Source organism: Carcharodon carcharias, chromosome 10 (assembly GCF_017639515.1).
Source record: "Carcharodon carcharias isolate sCarCar2 chromosome 10, sCarCar2.pri, whole genome shotgun sequence".
NCBI classification, from domain to species: Eukaryota; Metazoa; Chordata; class Chondrichthyes; order Lamniformes; family Lamnidae; genus Carcharodon; species Carcharodon carcharias.
Window position 1 is genome coordinate 137000789 of NC_054476.1, and position 18423 is coordinate 137019211.

Below are 18423 nucleotides of genomic sequence, written 5' to 3' on the forward strand. Positions count from 1 at the left end.
CTTCAAAAGAGAACTGAATGATTATCTAAAAAGAAAAATTTGCAAGACTGCAGGGAAAAGTCAGGGGAGTGGGTCTAAGTAAGTTGCTCTTGCAGAAAGCTGCATGGGCATAACAGGCCGAATGGCCTCTTTGTGCTGTAACCATAACCATGCTATGACTAAGTATAATATCATGGGAGAACCGAACATGATGCATTGGATAAGAAAATGGTCAGGGACAGCATTGTACAATTATGGTGCACTTATTTTACTTTTGAAAAATCCCAACAACATAGTTGACAGCTATTCACTCGAAGTGGGAATGTGCATTTTTCTGTAAGCAATATGTATGTAAAATTGTACTCTGCCTTTAATTTGAGAATAAAGGTCCACTAATGAATGCCATCTTATAGGATAAAATCTGGCATGCATGGTAACTGAATGATAAAGATGTTTGCGGCAAATATAGAAACATTATAAAACAGATGCAAGAGTTTTGATCTTTAAACTTAACATTAAATCAATGTGCAAAAACTCAGATCACTTACCTGTACAAAAGAATGTAGTGGCCAAGAGACCAAGATGAAGTTTTGGTACCTTAGCTGGAACCCAGGAGACCCTGGAAATGGAAAACGCTGAAATGCATTTGAAAGGGAGAGACAGGTTAATGTTCCAGGCACACTCCATCAGGGTCAAAGCTGAAGCATCAAACCCATCTATCTCTTTCAGATCCTAATCAATCTGCTCTGCATTTCCAGCATTTGTCGTTTTACTTTTTAAAATTGCACTGAAGTTAGTGCAGAACCACACGTGACACCTGCGATCCATCCTTGGTTCCAAAACCACATCAGCCAATAATGTTACTAAAATTCAGCATTGTTTCACGGATTAGATTGGAGTGAAATACAAGAAAAGCAAGAAGAAAAAACTGCAACCAAATTTGAAACTTCTCCCCCACTGAGCAACAGAAAACAGATTAACACTGGAAGTAGATAGGAAATGTCTTTACTTAACTACCTTTTCTGGGCACTTTCTTCGATCTCCTAAATGATTTATCTCGGGCTGTGCTGAGTTTTTTATCGCTTTTTCTCGAGTCGGGATTGTGTACGGGTTTAGTTGCGCGGGTGAAGCACACAGGCAGTCCAGCAGCACACATCAGAATTGCGGTCATGCCTACAGGTTCAGTGGTCATCAGCATGCACAGGGGTAATGGTAAAAAAAACAAAATAAAGCACACAAAAATAAATTTAAAAAGGAACCAGAGAAAATAAAGGAAGGAAGTCAACAGGACTAAATAAAATCCAAATCACCAAGTAACAAAATGAATTCATTAGGCAAAAAAGTAGTGCAATTAGTTTCAGACATTGTAGGCCTCACTAGTGATTTGAAAGAGATCAAGAGTGAACAAAACCCCACAGAATAAGCAATAGGGAGCAGGTCTATGTAAATACCATGGCAACAGCAGCATTTTCACAAACAGTTGGATCAGGGAACATCTCCGTTCAGATACGTGTTTTACTGTAGCACTGAAAGGGCTCGAAAATGAAATAACTACACAGAATTGCAATACAGAATGAAAATATCAATGCCTAGCAGTTCAGACACGAGTGCTCAGATTATTGACATCATCCTGAGGTTTTGCACTCTCTTTAAATGAGCAAGAGTGAACAGCATTCTCTTTTTGAAAAATAAATTCTCATCTTTTGTCTTAGGTGCAGGTGCTCTCTGTAGGGATGTTCCACTCAAAACTGTCTCAGATGCACAATTGGAAATTAGATTATATGTCACAAAGGACTATTCTGTACAACATGCCCCCCTCTCAAAAACTCTTGCAGATTTTTCTCAACTGGATGAGAATTTCTCCATGGAGAAGGTTGAAATTTTTCTCAATGCTAATATGTGCCAAAGAAGAAGATTTTCTCACTCTTCTGCAGTCTTGGCTTGCAACTTTCCCCACAGAAAGCAACCCATGATTGTTGACTAGGATGAGGAGGCAGATAAGAGGAATCAAACTGCTGCTTTGTCTACTGTTGCTGTGATGCCATGTATTAGTGATCCAAAATGTCATCTATTGACTTCTGGATAGTTAATGAAGTCAGTATTCATTGAAGCACAGTTTGTACAATTTCTGTCTGCCTATCTCAAAAGCAATCCTAAATCTAAGGAAAGAAAGTTCAGGAGGTGAAATTTAGTAGTAATAAATGAGTTTCCAAAACACCCTGTGCAAAAATAAATACAAGCATCTAACCTTTGAAAGCCATTTGTCAAAATTTGAAAGGATACCATTGCTGTTTAAGGGACAACCCAAGTATAAAAGACTCAGTGGAAGGTATTAATGAGCAAAAAAAATACAAATCTGATTTTGATCAAATGCTACTTAATAAAAAAAGTTGAGCCTATAAAAGGTGCACAAATGAATCTCATTATGTCTAAATGTATTACTTTAAATGTTAAGATGGCATGAAAGAATGAAAGAGCATTTGGCAAGCAAATAAGAACGTTAGAGTACATAGCACTTTTATATCATCTGGCTAAGATTTTGCAGGGACATTTCTAGTGTATTGACCAGATCAAGCCACACAGTATACAAAGTATAGTTTGGACACCATGTTTCAAAAAGGGCATCCGGGCATGGGAGAAGGTGCAATGAAAGAGCAACAAGATTGATTCAAAGTGTGCAGAGAATGAATTATAAAGGAAAAAAAAAAATTACAAAAGTTTGGAACTGAGTATAGATACTAGGTTTTTCCCTATCAGTATAATTTTGGGCTGCCTTGAGTCCTTGAAGTAGACTAATGATGCTTCCCGACTGCAACAGACTGCACTGGGGACAGGAGCTCAGAATCATTTGGGCTGCTTTCGGGTGCCACTATTAACCTTACCAGACCACTCCGATGCTGTACTTATGCTAAATAAACATCCAATTTCACTTTCAGATATCATTTCCCTTGACTGCTGGCAGCATATTATCAGGCCTAAAGTTTAGCCCAGATCATTGTTTTGACTCATGATTTTTTCAGCTAATTTTGCAAAAGTTGCACGTACTTGAGCAGCAAAATTGTAATTTTATGCTAAATGTTTACAAGCACTATAAAAGCAGATCTGCTTCTCCAATATATATTAAAAAAAGGTGTCTTGAGATCTTCAGACAAGATCTGACACTAGCACCTAATATGATCAGCACATCAGTAACTCAATCCAAAATACACTGATCCTGGCAGAATTCAAGTCGCAGCAGAAAACCTTTCTGAACTGCAAATTTTAAATGGATAACTGCATCCAATTCCTTCTATGCTAAAGTAGGGCACCTTTGCCATTTGTGGAATTAATTTGTGCTGAATATCCAGTGTTTCCTTGCAAATGCCTCCTTCACAGTCATCTGTAAAGATGGCTGTTTATTTAAGTAACCTGACTACCATGCTAGGGAACAATAAAAGCACCCATGCCCTGAAATTACATCTCATAATACCAATACATGGCTATTTAGCACTTCATTGACTATTTTGACAACATTAACCTATTTAAAATCTTTAAATTACTCACTTTACCAATAGGGGAGTGGAAAATTATAGACAAACACATTAAGATTTTATGTGCAAGCATCCCTCAGTGCAATTTTAGGGCATAGCCTTTTAAACAAATCAGTAGATTTACTGTAATCTAAAAAGTAAACAATACTGGATAACAGGCAAATTAAACAAGTGGCCCAATCATGAAGAACAAAATTTTTCAGAGTTCCTCAATTTCAGGCAAATGACTACACCAGCCACATAAATACTGTGGCTACAACAGCAGGTCAGACACTTGGAATTCTCCAGTAAGTGACCTATTGCCTGACTCTCAAAGTCTTTCCACCATCTGCAAGGCACGCAAGACTATGATGGAATACTCTCCATCCGTGGAGCAGTACAGCTCTAACAACACAAGTAGCTCAGCACCATCCAGGATAAAGCTGCCCGTTTGATTGTCACCCTATCCACCATCCTAAACATTCACCCCCTCCACCATCTGTATACCAAGGCTGCAGCAAAGCAATGCAGCAAAGTGTTTTTTGACAGTACCTCCCAAACTTATAACCTTGGCCGCCTAGAAGGAAAAGGGCAGCAAGTGCATGGAAATACCAGCCCCCCTTCAAGTCAAAGACCATACAGTCTTGGAAATATGTCACCATTCCTTCGTCATCACTGGGTCAAATCCTAGAACTGCCTACCTAACAACACAGTGGGTGTACCTACATCACAGAATGCAGCAGTTCAAGGCAGTGCTTTACCATAAACTTCTCAAGGGCAATTAGGGATGGGCATCACATGGCCAGTGACACCCACATCCCATGAATGAATTAAAAAATCAGTGAGGTAAAGTGTATGAAAAACAACTTTACAGAAGGAGGTAGAGAGATTGCAAAGTAAAAGCATCATTGTAGAAAACAGGACACTTATCTTCTTAGTAATCAATAATACTTTCAAGCATTCTGAAGACAAGGTATAATGGGAACAAACTGGAGTGCAGTGCCCACAATAATGCTTTAATAATGCATTTCACTCCCACCTTCTGAACAGCAGACTCCACTGCCCCATTGTTATTCATTACCCACACTCTTTGGATCTTTACCATCTTCTTTGAGCAAGGTAAAGGACAGTGTTGTTCTGTGGCCTTACCTCCACTGGAAACTAGACTGAGATCACCTAGGCTCTTAAGGATGGCATATCTGACTATGACAGATGATCTTTTCTCTCCCCATCCTTGTACTTTTGCTCCTTTTCACAATGCAGATTCATACATGATATAAGACTTATGGTAATGGATAATGGAGATCCATTGAGTTACAGGGCACTGAACTTTAGCACATAACTCAGACCTATGTTCCCCAAAAGGCTCATTGAGCCAGTGAAAATAAAGTACCAAATCACACAGGCCTAAGTGGTGCCTCAGGCAAATGAGGCATTTATCATGAACATCAACAGGCTCCTCGGTTTTACAACTGAGCCTTGCTCGGCATCTATGCATGTGTGTTTATTTGAGAATTGCCCTGTTCAGTCACATGAAGGCTCATAGCAGAAACTTGCGACTCTTAATTAGAAGTCATCCTTGAATCAAGGGACAGTTGACAATGACTTATTTGAAAGGATCAGGAGTTAAAAGGAATTCTCATTTATATTTATATTCCCTAATCTTGATTTGCTGAAGTCAACTGTAGTAGCCCTACCACAAGCTTGGCTGGAGTCAGCTAGCTTAGCACTAATTGGTAATTGGGTATGGGTCCATTCTCATTTGAATGGCTTGGTATCATGTTCGCATGTACTCAGTAAACCATCTGGGAAGATTGAGATTTTGTCTCGTGTCTAGGTTATGCACTAGGTGTGTATTTCAAGGACTGAAAGAATAGTGCCCTATAACTCAGACCTTCTAACCCCTAGCATTGAGAAGACATTTTTGCTTTAGAAGCCACATCAAAAGTTCACTTTGGCTTTTAATAAGTCACGTCTAATCTGGAGCTTTAAGGGTCATTTGACTGATCGTCAAATATTATTAATAATATAGGTAATATTACCTGCAAATGCTGGGAATACATTGTTTGGACCATTCAGCTGTATCGGCAATGTTTGAATGCTGGCAAAAAAAAAAACACAAATGCAGTGCAAGTTATTGGGATTGAACAAGATAAACAATAACCACGTCATATTAAATGAAAACAATAATGGGGATGCCAGCAATTTGAAATGAAACCATAGAATGCTAGAAATACTCAGCAGGTTTGGCAGTGTCTGTAGAGAGCGAAATAGTTAATGCTTCAGGTCTGTGAACTTGCATGAAAACTGTTCTAGTGTCATCAACCCGAAACATTAACCCTTTCTCTCTCCACAGATACTGGCTGATCTGCTGAGCATTTCTAGTATTTTCTGTTTTATTTAAGCCACTTATGATACTTCTCTAGAGTCCCAGGCAGTTTGGGACCTTCCAATCTTAGTGTTGCAGCTGCACAGGACATTTCTATGAGAATTCATTCTCAAAGAGTTGAATTACTTTTAAAGTACAGTGGGTATTTAAGTGCATGCACCAAGCATCACGTGCACAAGGACCTGCAAACAACAATGAGATATATACCCAACTAATCTGTTTTGGTTCAGGGTTAATTGTTGACTAGGGTACCTGGACAAGTTCCTTGCACTTATTTGAATAGTGATACAGTGAAAGATCTTTCACATCTAACTGGACAAGCAGATTCAGCCTTAATTTACTGTCTCACCCAAAGATAGTAATATTGATTCAGTGCTGCAAGTGTCAGTCTGCCTTATAGTTCAAGTCCTGAGCTGAGATTTGACATGGGAGCTGCCACCTAGCCAGGCAGATACTAGTTTAATTTCTTTCACTGGGAACAGAACCATTCTAGCAGTTGTTAGCCATGATAGCTCCACCTATTCATTAAAATTCCCTGCCTTTCCTCCCAAGCTCTTTACACTGCTACTTCTTAAAACAAACCCAATCACACTTTTATTAAGTACTTCAATTGATTTTACATCTATTTGTGTTGAGATTTTTCTAGATTGTCCTTCAGTTTAAAAGTTAAGATATAACCACTTGTTTGTGATTCTCCTGTGTGCAGAGGATTGCAAAGCTGTGGAATGTGCTAATGGAGTAGTAAATGAAAGAGAGACCATATCAACAATTAACCCCAATACTATTGCACTGACTGTAATGACCATTGAAATTACTGTAATATTCATTGACTATATTGAAGCACCTAGTGATCCATATGTAAAAGTTGAATCTGACTGCACTTTTTGATGGCCATTTAGAAATGTTTTGTAATGTTCTTTCAGATATTTTATGAAAAAAAATAAAAGCAGGTTAAATAGGTGGTTGAATGAAAGGGAAAAGGGAATAGGCACATAGGTTTAGATTGTGGAGGATAAACACCAGCATGGATTGACAGAAATGACCAAGCCATTCATTCCTATGTAATTCTACCCAAGAGAGAAGAATCTACCTTGAGCCAATGCTTGGAATGTATTTTGCTCCCAAAGAACACACAGGTATTTGTACTGAAATAGAATTGGCATAAAATTCTACTTTTGTACCTCCAATTCTGGCCTCTTGGGCATCCTCAATTTTCATCGCTCCACCAATAATGGTCATGCTGTCTAGACCCAAAGTTCTGGAATTCCCTCAACATTTTTAATTCTCTCTCTTTCCTTTAAAAGGTGCTTCTTAAAATCTAAATCTTTGATCACCTGCCCTAATATCTCATGTGGCTCGATATCAAATTGTCTTTGATCTTTCCATGTGAAGCACCTTGGTATGCCTTACTATGTTAGAAAGGTGTTATATAAATGCAAGCATTAACAATGTTCAATCACTAATTCTGTATATTCCGTAGGTTCACAACACAGTGTAACAAAGTTTTTTCCTACTCTAACTGTAGATATCATACTATTGAGTTGGTCTCACATGATAGGTCCAGTATTGCCCTGGGTTATCTGAGCAAGGAAAGAAACCCCAGCCGCAATTCATCAGCATTATTGTTTTGACAGTGACAACGAGAAGGAAGTGCTCTCTCTATGGAACAGTTATTTTCAGAAGCTTCCAAACAGGAAGTGCTAACTGCACAAGAGTTGTTAAACGAAAGGATGCATCGCAAAGTAGCAGCTCAAAAGGTCCCGAGAAGACAATCTGGGAGGAAGAGCTAACTTTAGCAGCAATTTATTCACCATCAACTTTCACAAAAATAGATCGTAAGTAGGAAACGTGTGAATTCTTTGGCTCCACAACTTGCTTTGAGTTTTGGAAACATCATACCATGATAAATGCAAATTTGCAAAATAAAAGTCCTTTCGAGCAGTTGGTGGTACATCGGAAGGGAGAATGGTGTTCAACTTGTATTTAATGTCTGGTGAGATCAGGATCAGCTGTAATGTCTGAAGATCATTACAGTTGATTACCTTCATGTAAAATTACTAAAAGGAATCATTGGGAAATAATGAAGAATGGGAACGGAGGCTGACTTTGACTAGCCCTAGCTCAGAGACAGCAACCCTATCTCCAGGTGAGGCCAGCGAACACAGCAAAAACCTTCAGGGGAGCTGTATATATCTTCCAAGTAAGTGCTTCAGCTCAATAAATGGCCTCAGATATCTGAGACACACAGAAACCATGATTAATTGTTATACTGGGCACCACAACAAATATTTATTATTAGCATTATCCTTTTACTCACCACATTTTAAACAGACTCAGATCGGTGAAGAAGCCTAAACCCTGCTTGTTTATCATATCAGTTATACACACGTTATTTGTTCTAACTGGGTGCAAGGCCTACAATAACACGGAAACCAAAAAGTTTCTACATAGACAACTAAGTTCTTTACCTCGATTTGCTTTTTAAAATCTAGTCCCCAAAAACATCATAGCCAATCATCAGAAGTTATCTGGTCATTTTTTGCATATCTATTATCCATGGCTTTGTGATATTGACGGGGTGAAGTTCTGTTCTTCATTGCTAACAGCAACCAAAATTTGCTTTCTTGATCATTCAACGAAAACGCTGCACGTTTACAGAGTGTAAAGGCCAGAATTTTTTTTTTAGGTCAGGGCGAGGGCACGGTAGAAAGAGGGGAATACAGTACATGTAAGGCTGCAGGTAGCATGGGCTAAAATAGCAAGAAGCACAAACATTTTTCAGGCTTGTAATGTACCACAGAGGCTAAAGTTTGGAGGGAATGCATTAGATTTATCTACTAGCTTATATGGGTATTTAGCATAATATGAAGAGATATTTTTGAAAGGTAGTCCATTCAGCTACAAAATTACCTCACAAAATGGATTCTGTGGTAGCCTAACAAAAGAAAGAATCCTGATCAGTCAGGGTCCTCTATCTGGGATCAGCACTGAATTATTGGGTTGAGTAAGGAGAAAATAGACCAGGGCTGAAATATGCAGGTATGGGTGTTGCACGAGGACAGAATTGGGCTCTGACATGGCCCACTGTCCAGATGCGTGTGAAAAGAAAGGCCACTTAGTCAAGGTGCCAGAGTGCAGCCTGCAGACTTTGAGCCAGGAGTGAGCAACTTCAGACAGCAACAAACAGGGTTAGGGGAACCATTATAACTGTATTAAGTTAAAAAGCTGTATTGTCAGAGTGGCCTTCATTCTTCAGCCAAGTAGTAAACGTGAGGATTTCTCTTCCATTTGCACTTTTTGCAGGAATGGAACTTGACCAGAGCGATTGCGACACAGATTTATTTTAATAGGATGAATGGCAAACATCCAGCTATGTACAAATGGACAGAGCTGAAATGTTAATTAATGGAAACAACTACCAAGAGTGCCACCCATGCCCTATCCTCTAGGAAATGGTTTGACTATAGAGAAGATACAACAGTGTAGTATTAAGCAGGCATAGAGTAAACAAATTTTACCCAACCTATCCCCATTCCTCCCATTCCCACTCACATTTTTCTTTTCTCATTTCCCAAACACTCACTGACGCTGGTATATGAATCACATCACCTGCCGAGTCTGTGCAGGCTTTTTGAAAAAGCTATCACGCTTGGTCCCACATTTCAGTCCCACTTTTTTGGTCATAACCCTGTAAATTTCTCTGCTTTAAGCAGCTCTCCAACCCCCTTTTTAAAATGATTTATGGAATCAGCTCCCACCACCTTTCGAGGTACAGCATTCCAGGTCCCAACAACTGAGCGAACAAAATCTCAGTGCAACACACATCTGCATGAATAAGGGATCCATTACTCATCCACGCTTAGGTTGGTCCAGGTAATTCATGTATGCCCTCCTTCTGCAGGAAACCTCATTTCTCTGCTGTATCCTCCTTCAGCCACATCCTCTGACTCCTTCAAGTTGTAAATATATAACTGAGTTACAAAAGGGGTGTCTATTTTGCTACCCAGAACATTGGGATCAAAGAGCTCTTGAAGTTCTCAGGAAAAGGGATCACTGTGAAGCCCTAATGAGAAAACAAAATAAAGCATCAAAGTCTAGTCCACCCCAGGGATGTGAACTTTCCATCAGGCTCACAGGGCAGTGACCAGGAACAGGAGGCTTGATCAGTTCTTACCCAAGAGCATAGGAGTCGATCATAGCGTTCCCATTGCTGCTCTAGCTGAGAGTTCAGAAATTGTTTTGCTTCAAGTGTTTTGCTTAAGCGCATTCAGGTTTTTAATAAAATACACATGGTTGACTGTGTTTTGCCTTTCTCAAGTAAAGTTGCTTCCTCGTTCTGCAGCATTAATGCATTCCTGTAATATTTGACAGTAATTATCTGTGTAGAAGTTGGAGTGTAGCTGGCACACTTCAGGCATCACAATTACGTGTCAAAATTGCACACATAAATGAGGAAAGGTGCCTATGTTTATTTCTGACGTGGAACCAAAACTTTCCAAGTCCAGACTTCCCTCAGCAAACAGCTGTTAAACTCTAGCTGACCTCAGGACTTACGTAGACCACTTCCCCACAGATTACATCTGAGCAGAAGCCTTAAAAGGCCAGAAGCTAAACATAACCATCTTCCAGACATACGGTGATCAAAGCCACACGGTGATCAAAGCCACGGAGCCATTTGCTTCAATAAATTAAGGAATTGGCTCAACTTGTAATCTGTGTCTTTTTGTAAGGGTGAGTTGAAAATAGCTGGTATAAACAAGTGGCAAGAGTTGCAAACATAGTATTTCAGTGAGCAGGTTCACACCTTCACTGCAGATGAAGCTATGGAGGGGCATTTTGATGCTTTCAGTTCTCCCTTACCCAATAAAAACCTGAGAAAAGTTCACTGGTTAGTTGTAAATTGATAATTTTCCTTTTTACAGAACCCAAAGCTGCACAACTGTCTGACATCATGAAAATTCCCCATAGTGAGAAAAATAAAATTATAGAATTAGATATTTAACCAGTCTGGCAGAGTGAAACATTTTACATCCTGACCCATGTTGTCAGCTGTGCAAAAATATCCATTAGATAAAAATAAACCCCACAGGTATGCTGATAACACCCAGTTCCATCTTACTACCAACTGTTTCATTCCTTCCATTGACTCATTTGTCCAACATTCAGTTTTGCATAAGCATAAATTTCCTCCCCAGACAGTGCCTTTAGCTGAACCAGATAGTTCACAGCTGCAGCATTCAGCTTGAGCTTCTGGCTCCATACTCTCTCCATCATTGACTCCTACTTCCACCTGTGCAACATCACCTGAGTCCACCCTTCTCAGTTCATCCACTGCTGAAACCCTTGCTGCCTCTAGACTCAACTATGCTATTTCTCTTCTGATCTTCCTCCCATTATCCAACCTCTGAAAAGGAGCATTCACCATGTCCCATTTACCCACTACCTGCTGCTCGCTGATCAACATATGGGCTCGAAATGTTAACTCTGTTCCTCTCTCCACAGATGCTGCCAGAGCTGGTGAGCTTTTCCAGCATTTCATGTTCTTATTCCAGATTTCCAGCATCCACAGAATTTTGCTTTTATCTTAGCTCATTAATCTACAACCACTGCACCCCTAACCAAGCTGTTCCAGTACAGCTACAACACTGGCATCTACCCAGCTATGTGAAAATTTGTGTACAGGTATGTCCTGTACACAAAAAGCAGAACAAATCCAACACAGCCAATTACCGCCCCATCAGTCTATTCTCGATCATAAGCAATGGAAAGAGTCATCAACAGTACTATCAAGCAGCACTTGCTTATCAATAACCTGCTCACTGGCGGCCAGTTTGGGTTCTGCCAGGCCCACTCAACCTCTGACCTCATTACAGCCTTGGTTCAAACATGGACAAAAGAGCTGAACTCTCGAGGTGAGGCGAGAGTGACTGCCCTTGACATCAAGGCAGCATTTGGCCGAGTGCTACGTCAAGGGGAAAACTCGGTTGGTTGGAGTCATACCTAGCACAAAGGAAGGTGGTTGTGGTTGGAGTCAGAGGTCGGTCATCTCAACTGCAGGACATCACTGCAGGAGTTCCTTAGGGTAGTGCCCTTGGCCCAGCTATCTTCAGCTGCTTCATCACTGACCTTCCTTCCATCATAAGGTCAGAAGTGGGGATGCTCGCTGATGTTTGCACAACATTCAGCACCATTTGCGACGACTCAGATACTGAAGCAGTCCATGTCCAAATGCAGCAAGACCTGGACAATTTCCAGGCTTAGGCTGGCAAGTGGCAAGTAACATTTGCATCACACAAGTGCCAGGCAATGACCATCTCCAACAAGAGAATCTCACCATCACTCCTTGGACATTCAATGGCATTACCATCGCTGAATCACCCACTGTCAACATCCTGGGGTTTACTATTGACCAGAAACTGAACTGGACTAGCCACATAAATACTGTGGCTACAAGAGCAGGTCAGAGGCACGGAATCATGCGACAGATAACTCACCTCTTGACCCCCCACAAAAGCCTGTCCACCATCTATAAGGCACAGGTCAGGAGTATGATGGAATACTCTCCATTTGCATGGACAAATGCAGCTCCCATACCACTTGATTGGCACATCAACAAACTTTCACTTCCTCCACCACCGACACATAGTATAGGCAGCATGTACCATCTACAATATGCATTGCAGGAATTCACCAAGGCTTCTCTGACAGCACCTTCCAAACCCACTACCATGATCATCTAGAAGGACAAGGACAGCAGATAGACGGGAACACCACTCCTGGAAATTCCCCTCCCCACGCCATCCTGACTTGGAAATATATCGCCGTTCCTTCACTGTCGCTGGGTCAAAATCCTGGAACTCTCTTCCTAACAGCACTGTAGGTGTATCTACAACACATAGACTGCAGAGATTCAAGAAGGTAGCTCACCATCACATTCTAAAAGGCAATTAGGGATGGACAATAAATGCTGGCTGAGCCAGCGAAGCCCACATCCCGTGAATGAATAAAAATAAAAATCGCTTCAAATCCAGCAAAGTTAGAATTTACAATTCTCGCCCTTGTGTTCAAATCCTTCCATTGGCTTCACCCAACCTACCTCTGTGACCTCCTCCAGCTCCACAACCCTCAGGTATCTGAACTCGTCCAATTCCGGCCTCTTGTACATCCCTAATATTCATCGCGCCATCACGGGCAGCCATGCCTTCAGCTGCCAAGGCCTTAAGCTCTGCAGTTTTTCCCTATGCCTTTCCACCTCTCTATTTCTCTCTCCTTTTTTACATCACCTTTAAAACCTACCACTTTAATCAAGCATTTGGTCAGTTGTTTAAAGGATTGCATGGTTTTGTGACTCCATTTTGTCTTTTGTTAACTGCTTCATAAGATGATGTCTATAAGGTTATGGGGATGCTTGGTAGGAATAGTGGGGGTGGAAGTGAAACAGGTCAGCTGGCCTGTATTTTTAAACGGTAGATTGACAATTATATCCCTGAGCAGTTAGAAGCAGGTCTTCTTCTATCAATATTACAATGATGCTGGGCATTAATGGCTCTCATAGAAACAGAAACCAGGAGCAAGAGTAGGCCATTTGGCTCTTCGAGCCTGCTCTGCCATTCATCATGGCTAATCATCCAACTCAACAGCCTGCTCCTGCTTTCTCCCCATATCTTTTGATCCCTTTTGCTCCAAGAGCTATATCTAACTCCTTCTTCAAAACATACAATGTTTTGGCCTCAACTACTTTGTGGTAGCGAATTCCACAGGCTCACCAATCTCTGGGTGAAGAAATTTCTCCTCATCTCAGTCCTAAATGGTCTACCCCGTATCCTCAGACTGTGACCCCTGGTTCTGGACTCCCCCACCATCGGGAACATCCTTCCTGCACCTACCCTGTCTAGTCCTGTTAGAATTTTATAGGTTTCTATGAGATCCCCCCCCTCATTCTTTTGAACTCCACCGATTCAATTTCTCCTCATACGTTAGTCCCGCCATTCCAGGAATCAGTCTGGTAACCTTTGCTGCACTCCTTCTATAGTAAGAACATCCTTCAGATAAGGAGACCAAAACTGCACACAATATTCCAAGTGTGGTCTCACCAATGCCCTGTACAATTGCAGCAAGACACACCTGCTCCTGTACTTGAATCCTCTGGCTATGAAGGCCAACATGCCATTTGCCTTCTTTACCGCCTGCTGTAGCTGCATGCTTACCTTCAGCAACTGTTGTACGAGGACACCCAGGTCTCGTTGCACATTCCCCTCTCTCAATTTATAGCCATTCAGATAATAATCTGCCTTCCTGTTTTTACTACCAAAGTGGATAACCTCACATTTATCCACATTATATTACATCTGCCATGCATTTGCCCACTCAGCTTGTCCAAATCACAGTGAAGCATCTCTGCATCCTCCTCACAGCTCACCCTCCCTAGTTTTGTCATCTGAAAATTTGGAGATATTACATTTAGCTCCCTCATCTAGATCATTTATATTGTGAATAGCTGGGGTCCCAGCACCAATCCCTGGGTACCCCACTAGTCACTCCCTGCTATTCGGAAAAAGACCCATTTATTCCTACTCATTGTTTCCTGTCTGCTAACCAGTTTTCTATCCATCTCAATATACTACCCCCGATCCCATGTGCTTTAACTTTACACACTAATCTCTTACATGGGACTTTGTCAAAAGCCTTCTGAAAGTCCAAATAAACCACATCCACTAGCTCCCCCTCATCAACTCTACTAGTTACATTCTCGAAAAATTCCAGTAGATTTGTCAAGCATGATTTTCCTTTCGTAAATCCATGCTGACTGTCTGATTCTGCCACTGTTTTCCAAGTGCTCAGCTATTAAATCTTTTATAATGGACTCTAGAATTTTCCCCATGACCGCGTCAGGCTGACTGGTCTTTAACTTCCTGTTTTCTCCCTGCCTCCTTTTTTAAAACAGTGGAGTTACATAAGCTACCATCCAATCTGTAGGAACTGTTCCAGGGTATATAGAATCTTGGAAGATGACCACCAATGCATCCACTATTTCTAGGGCCACTTCCTCAAGTACTCTGGAATGTAGATTATCAGGCCCTGGAGATTTATCTGCCTTCAATCCCATCAATTTCTCCAACACCATTTCCCTACTAATACTGATTCCTTTCAGTTCCTCCCTCTCACTAAACCCTGTGTTCCCCAACATTTCTGGTATCCTCAGCTCCTCACTCCTAACGGTGAAGTATCTTGATTAAAACAATGTGTGGAAATTTTGCAAGAGCAAGCTACTTACAGCTATGAATGTGGACATAGAACAATGTGTTGGAATGCATTATCAGCTGGTAGCAAAAGTTGATATGTTCCTCCCTTCCCCAGTCCTTTACCACATTGGTTCATTTCAAGCAGGGAAGCATTTGGGAAAACACAACTGAACTTAGCACTCTTGGGTTGAAGAAGAAAAATATCAACCAGTGGTTCTGAACTTGGTCTACATTCAGTGGCACCTGCTGGAACGATGGGCATGTGTAAATAATGGGTGGGGACAAGAGTCAGACCCTGCTGTGATTTGCATTGGGGTCACATGTCCTGCCAACATTTGCCATCCAGGCTCACACAAGGAGAAGGGTGATTTGGGGAGGGTACCTGTGAAATTGCACTCCAGCAGAAAGAGGATGGAGAAAACAGGAAAGAAAGAACAGACAGCAGCATCCAACTCTAGCATGTACAGTGATGTTTTAATATAAATTTCCATTGTATTAAGGAGCAACAGTACAAAACACCTTGGACTTTTTTTGAACTTTGCCAAGCTGTCAGTTTGGTGGGGGGGGGGTTGCAAAATTTCTGGTTTTAATGAAACATATATCATGCAAAATCTGCCAAGCACAATATTAACAGTAGAGAGAGCTAAGTTGCTGCTGCAGGCATTTATCTTGGTTATTTAGTGATTGACAGGTTACTAAAGTCAGGGACTTCATGTTGTAATAGATATCGTGTTTTTTCATAATAACTCTGCAATCCTCCTCTCTTGCCTATTTTTTCCTTCCTTTCTGCTCTCATGAAGTAGCCTGGGGTGCAGGTGGCTACAAGCAATACTTCACAAGTTGTTCTGATCACTGACCCAGCAACTCCTGGCTGAATATGTGCAAGGTGGTGGAGGTGGGGAATATTGTATTCATTGTATTTGCTCATTGGTCAATGCTTAGCAGCTTTGGCTCCTGGTAGAATGAACAGAAGCAGAAACACTGGCAGAATTTTAAAAATTCCACTCAAGCTACTATTTGTGTTTTGGTAAAGATTGACCAAATCAGCAGAAACAGGGGAGGGAAATGGAGATCTTCTAGGCTGTGTGGGTTATTAAACCTGGTGATACTTTCAGTTACATCAAGGGAACTGAATTTATTGACCCCACCCTTTTCCTCTTAACCCTTCTACCCTAAAGTCCATCGCTTTCAGACCCTCACCCAACCACACTGCCTTTCTAACATGCTTGCTATGAGCCTGAAGGTCATGGCTGGGTCAATCCTAGTCAGAGTCCATACTTCAAACAATGTGGCCATTTCCATACAAGCAAGCTTTCACAGTGAATATCAACAAGCTCTTTGGCCCAGATGAGCATCACAGCATACTTCCAGCTTGGATGTTGTGTAGATGTGAGTGCCCAGTAAAGACAGAAATGTGAAACTAAGGGATGAAGATCAGACACAGTTTGTGAGGACTGCTGCTGTCTGTAGAACTGGGCTTTGCATGAGAGAACAACCTCAAGAGATGGAGAGAAAGCAGACTGAAACCATCTCAGTTCTATACCATAACATCCAAAGTAAAGCTCAGTAAACTGAGAGAATCACAGCTAGGTGTGGTACTGCACAATGGAAAGAACGGAATGGCAGGCTGCTTGTAAACTTTACTAAATGATACATGAAGTAGTAAGTGATGCACATGTCACAAGAACGACAGGAAGTGTGCTGCTATTCCCATCTTCACTTTTATTAGGTCAACAGGCAAGGTGGAAAACCCTGTTCAGATTCCAGCATCTGCAGTATTTTATTTTTGTGAAATATCTTTAATTGGATCTCCTATAACTTTGATTCACTGCAAGCTTTTCCCCAAATAGCTGTTTGTATTGTGTAGGTTACTTGCCTAAATGAGCAAATTTCAAAAATTAGTTCATGCAACAGCATCTTTTTCCATCCAGCCATCTAGACTCAACTTACTACTGCAAGAAAAGCCACTAATTTTTCTTCTCTGTAGCCTCAAAAATGCTTGCTGACTGCAGGACACTACGCTGGTGACCACAGGAGGCTCTGTTATCTTGGTGATCAGGCAGTGGTGTCTGCTATAGGCCCAGCAGGAAAGGTAAAGGTGTAGTAGAAACAGAGCCAAAGGCTGAAACATACGTGCACTGAGGCAAGAATGAAAGTATAGATCATAAAAGAAAGACTGCACACATGGGGACAACAGATGACAATCAATCAGCATTTCAGGTCTGAGAGAGAAAGGTCTTAGGGGAGAACCATCAACTGACTGGCTTTGTTTCTCCACAGGTGCCGCTTCATCTGCCAATTCTATTGAGCTTCCTGTTTCATTTTCAGATTTCCAGCACCTGCAGTGTTTTGCTTAGTTTTCCGATCTTATTCTCAATATGACAGCATTTGAGTGATGGGACAGGTGGAGGAAGACTCTGAGAGGGCAGCAATGGTTAGAGATAACTGGGGATAAGGACAGTAGGTGACAGGGATGAGTGTAGATAAAGCAGAAAGAGAAATATATTTTTATTGATAATAGGGTCAGGTGAGGAGAAAGAGCTCAGAAGTCATTTGTTAGTATAAAATTAAATAAAGTTGCGTTGCATAAAACATGTACATGCACCAGTTAGATCAATAAAAATGAGCAAGTTAGTTCAATAGAAATTATAAGAGTCTAACAAATTATCCATACAGACCTGAAAATTTAACAATATGATGCAAAAGTTCCAAGTGCACCTACAGGTTCTCCCAAGCATTCTAACCCACAATGTAAAACTACCTCTAAAACCGAAAAGCAGAAAAGTAAATTAATATTTGGAAAATTTAACCCGTGGCTGTAGCCTAGTGTTTATAGACTATATTATAGACACTGATCCCCACCCCCGCCTGCCATTATCAGACAGTGAAACTAAGCAGCCCCCCACCATCATTACGAGACAGGGAATGGTTCGCAAACATGGAAAATAATCTAATGAATCTGATGAAAGGCCATTATTCGGGTTGAAGCTTTCAACCTAAACTACTCTTTTTTTTAAATATTTGCCCATGGGATGTGGGCATCACTGGATAGACCAGCATTCATTGCCCATTCCTAATTGCCCTTGAGAAGGTGGTGGTGAGCCTCCTTCTTGAACCGCTGCAGTCCATGTGGTGTAGGCAAACCCACAGTGCTGTTAGGAAGGGAGTTCCAGGATTTTGACCCAGCGACGTGAAGGAACATATGGTTCCAAGTCAGGATGGTGTATGACTTGGAGAGAAACTTGCAGGTGGTATAGAGAAATTCCTTTTTTCCCCCCCAATAACTGTTAGTTATGCACTGTTT

General features: G+C 41.1%; 1 protein-coding gene across 3 annotated transcripts in view; it reads right to left on the bottom strand.

Annotated features, from left to right (window-relative positions):
- Window positions 1-18423, bottom strand: part of dtx2 (deltex 2, E3 ubiquitin ligase) — a 55920-nt gene that overhangs the window by 15260 nt on the left and 22237 nt on the right. For 2 of the 3 annotated variants that reach the window (XM_041198147.1, XM_041198149.1), the window contains exons 3-4: window positions 5531-5589; window positions 997-1152 (exon numbers count right to left, since the gene is read on the bottom strand). In XM_041198147.1, coding sequence (XP_041054081.1) covers window positions 997-1152; window positions 5531-5589 — 215 coding nt within the window. The remainder of the gene's footprint in view (window positions 1-996; window positions 1153-5530; window positions 5590-18423) is intronic. The other variant, XM_041198148.1, reaches the window with a different exon arrangement.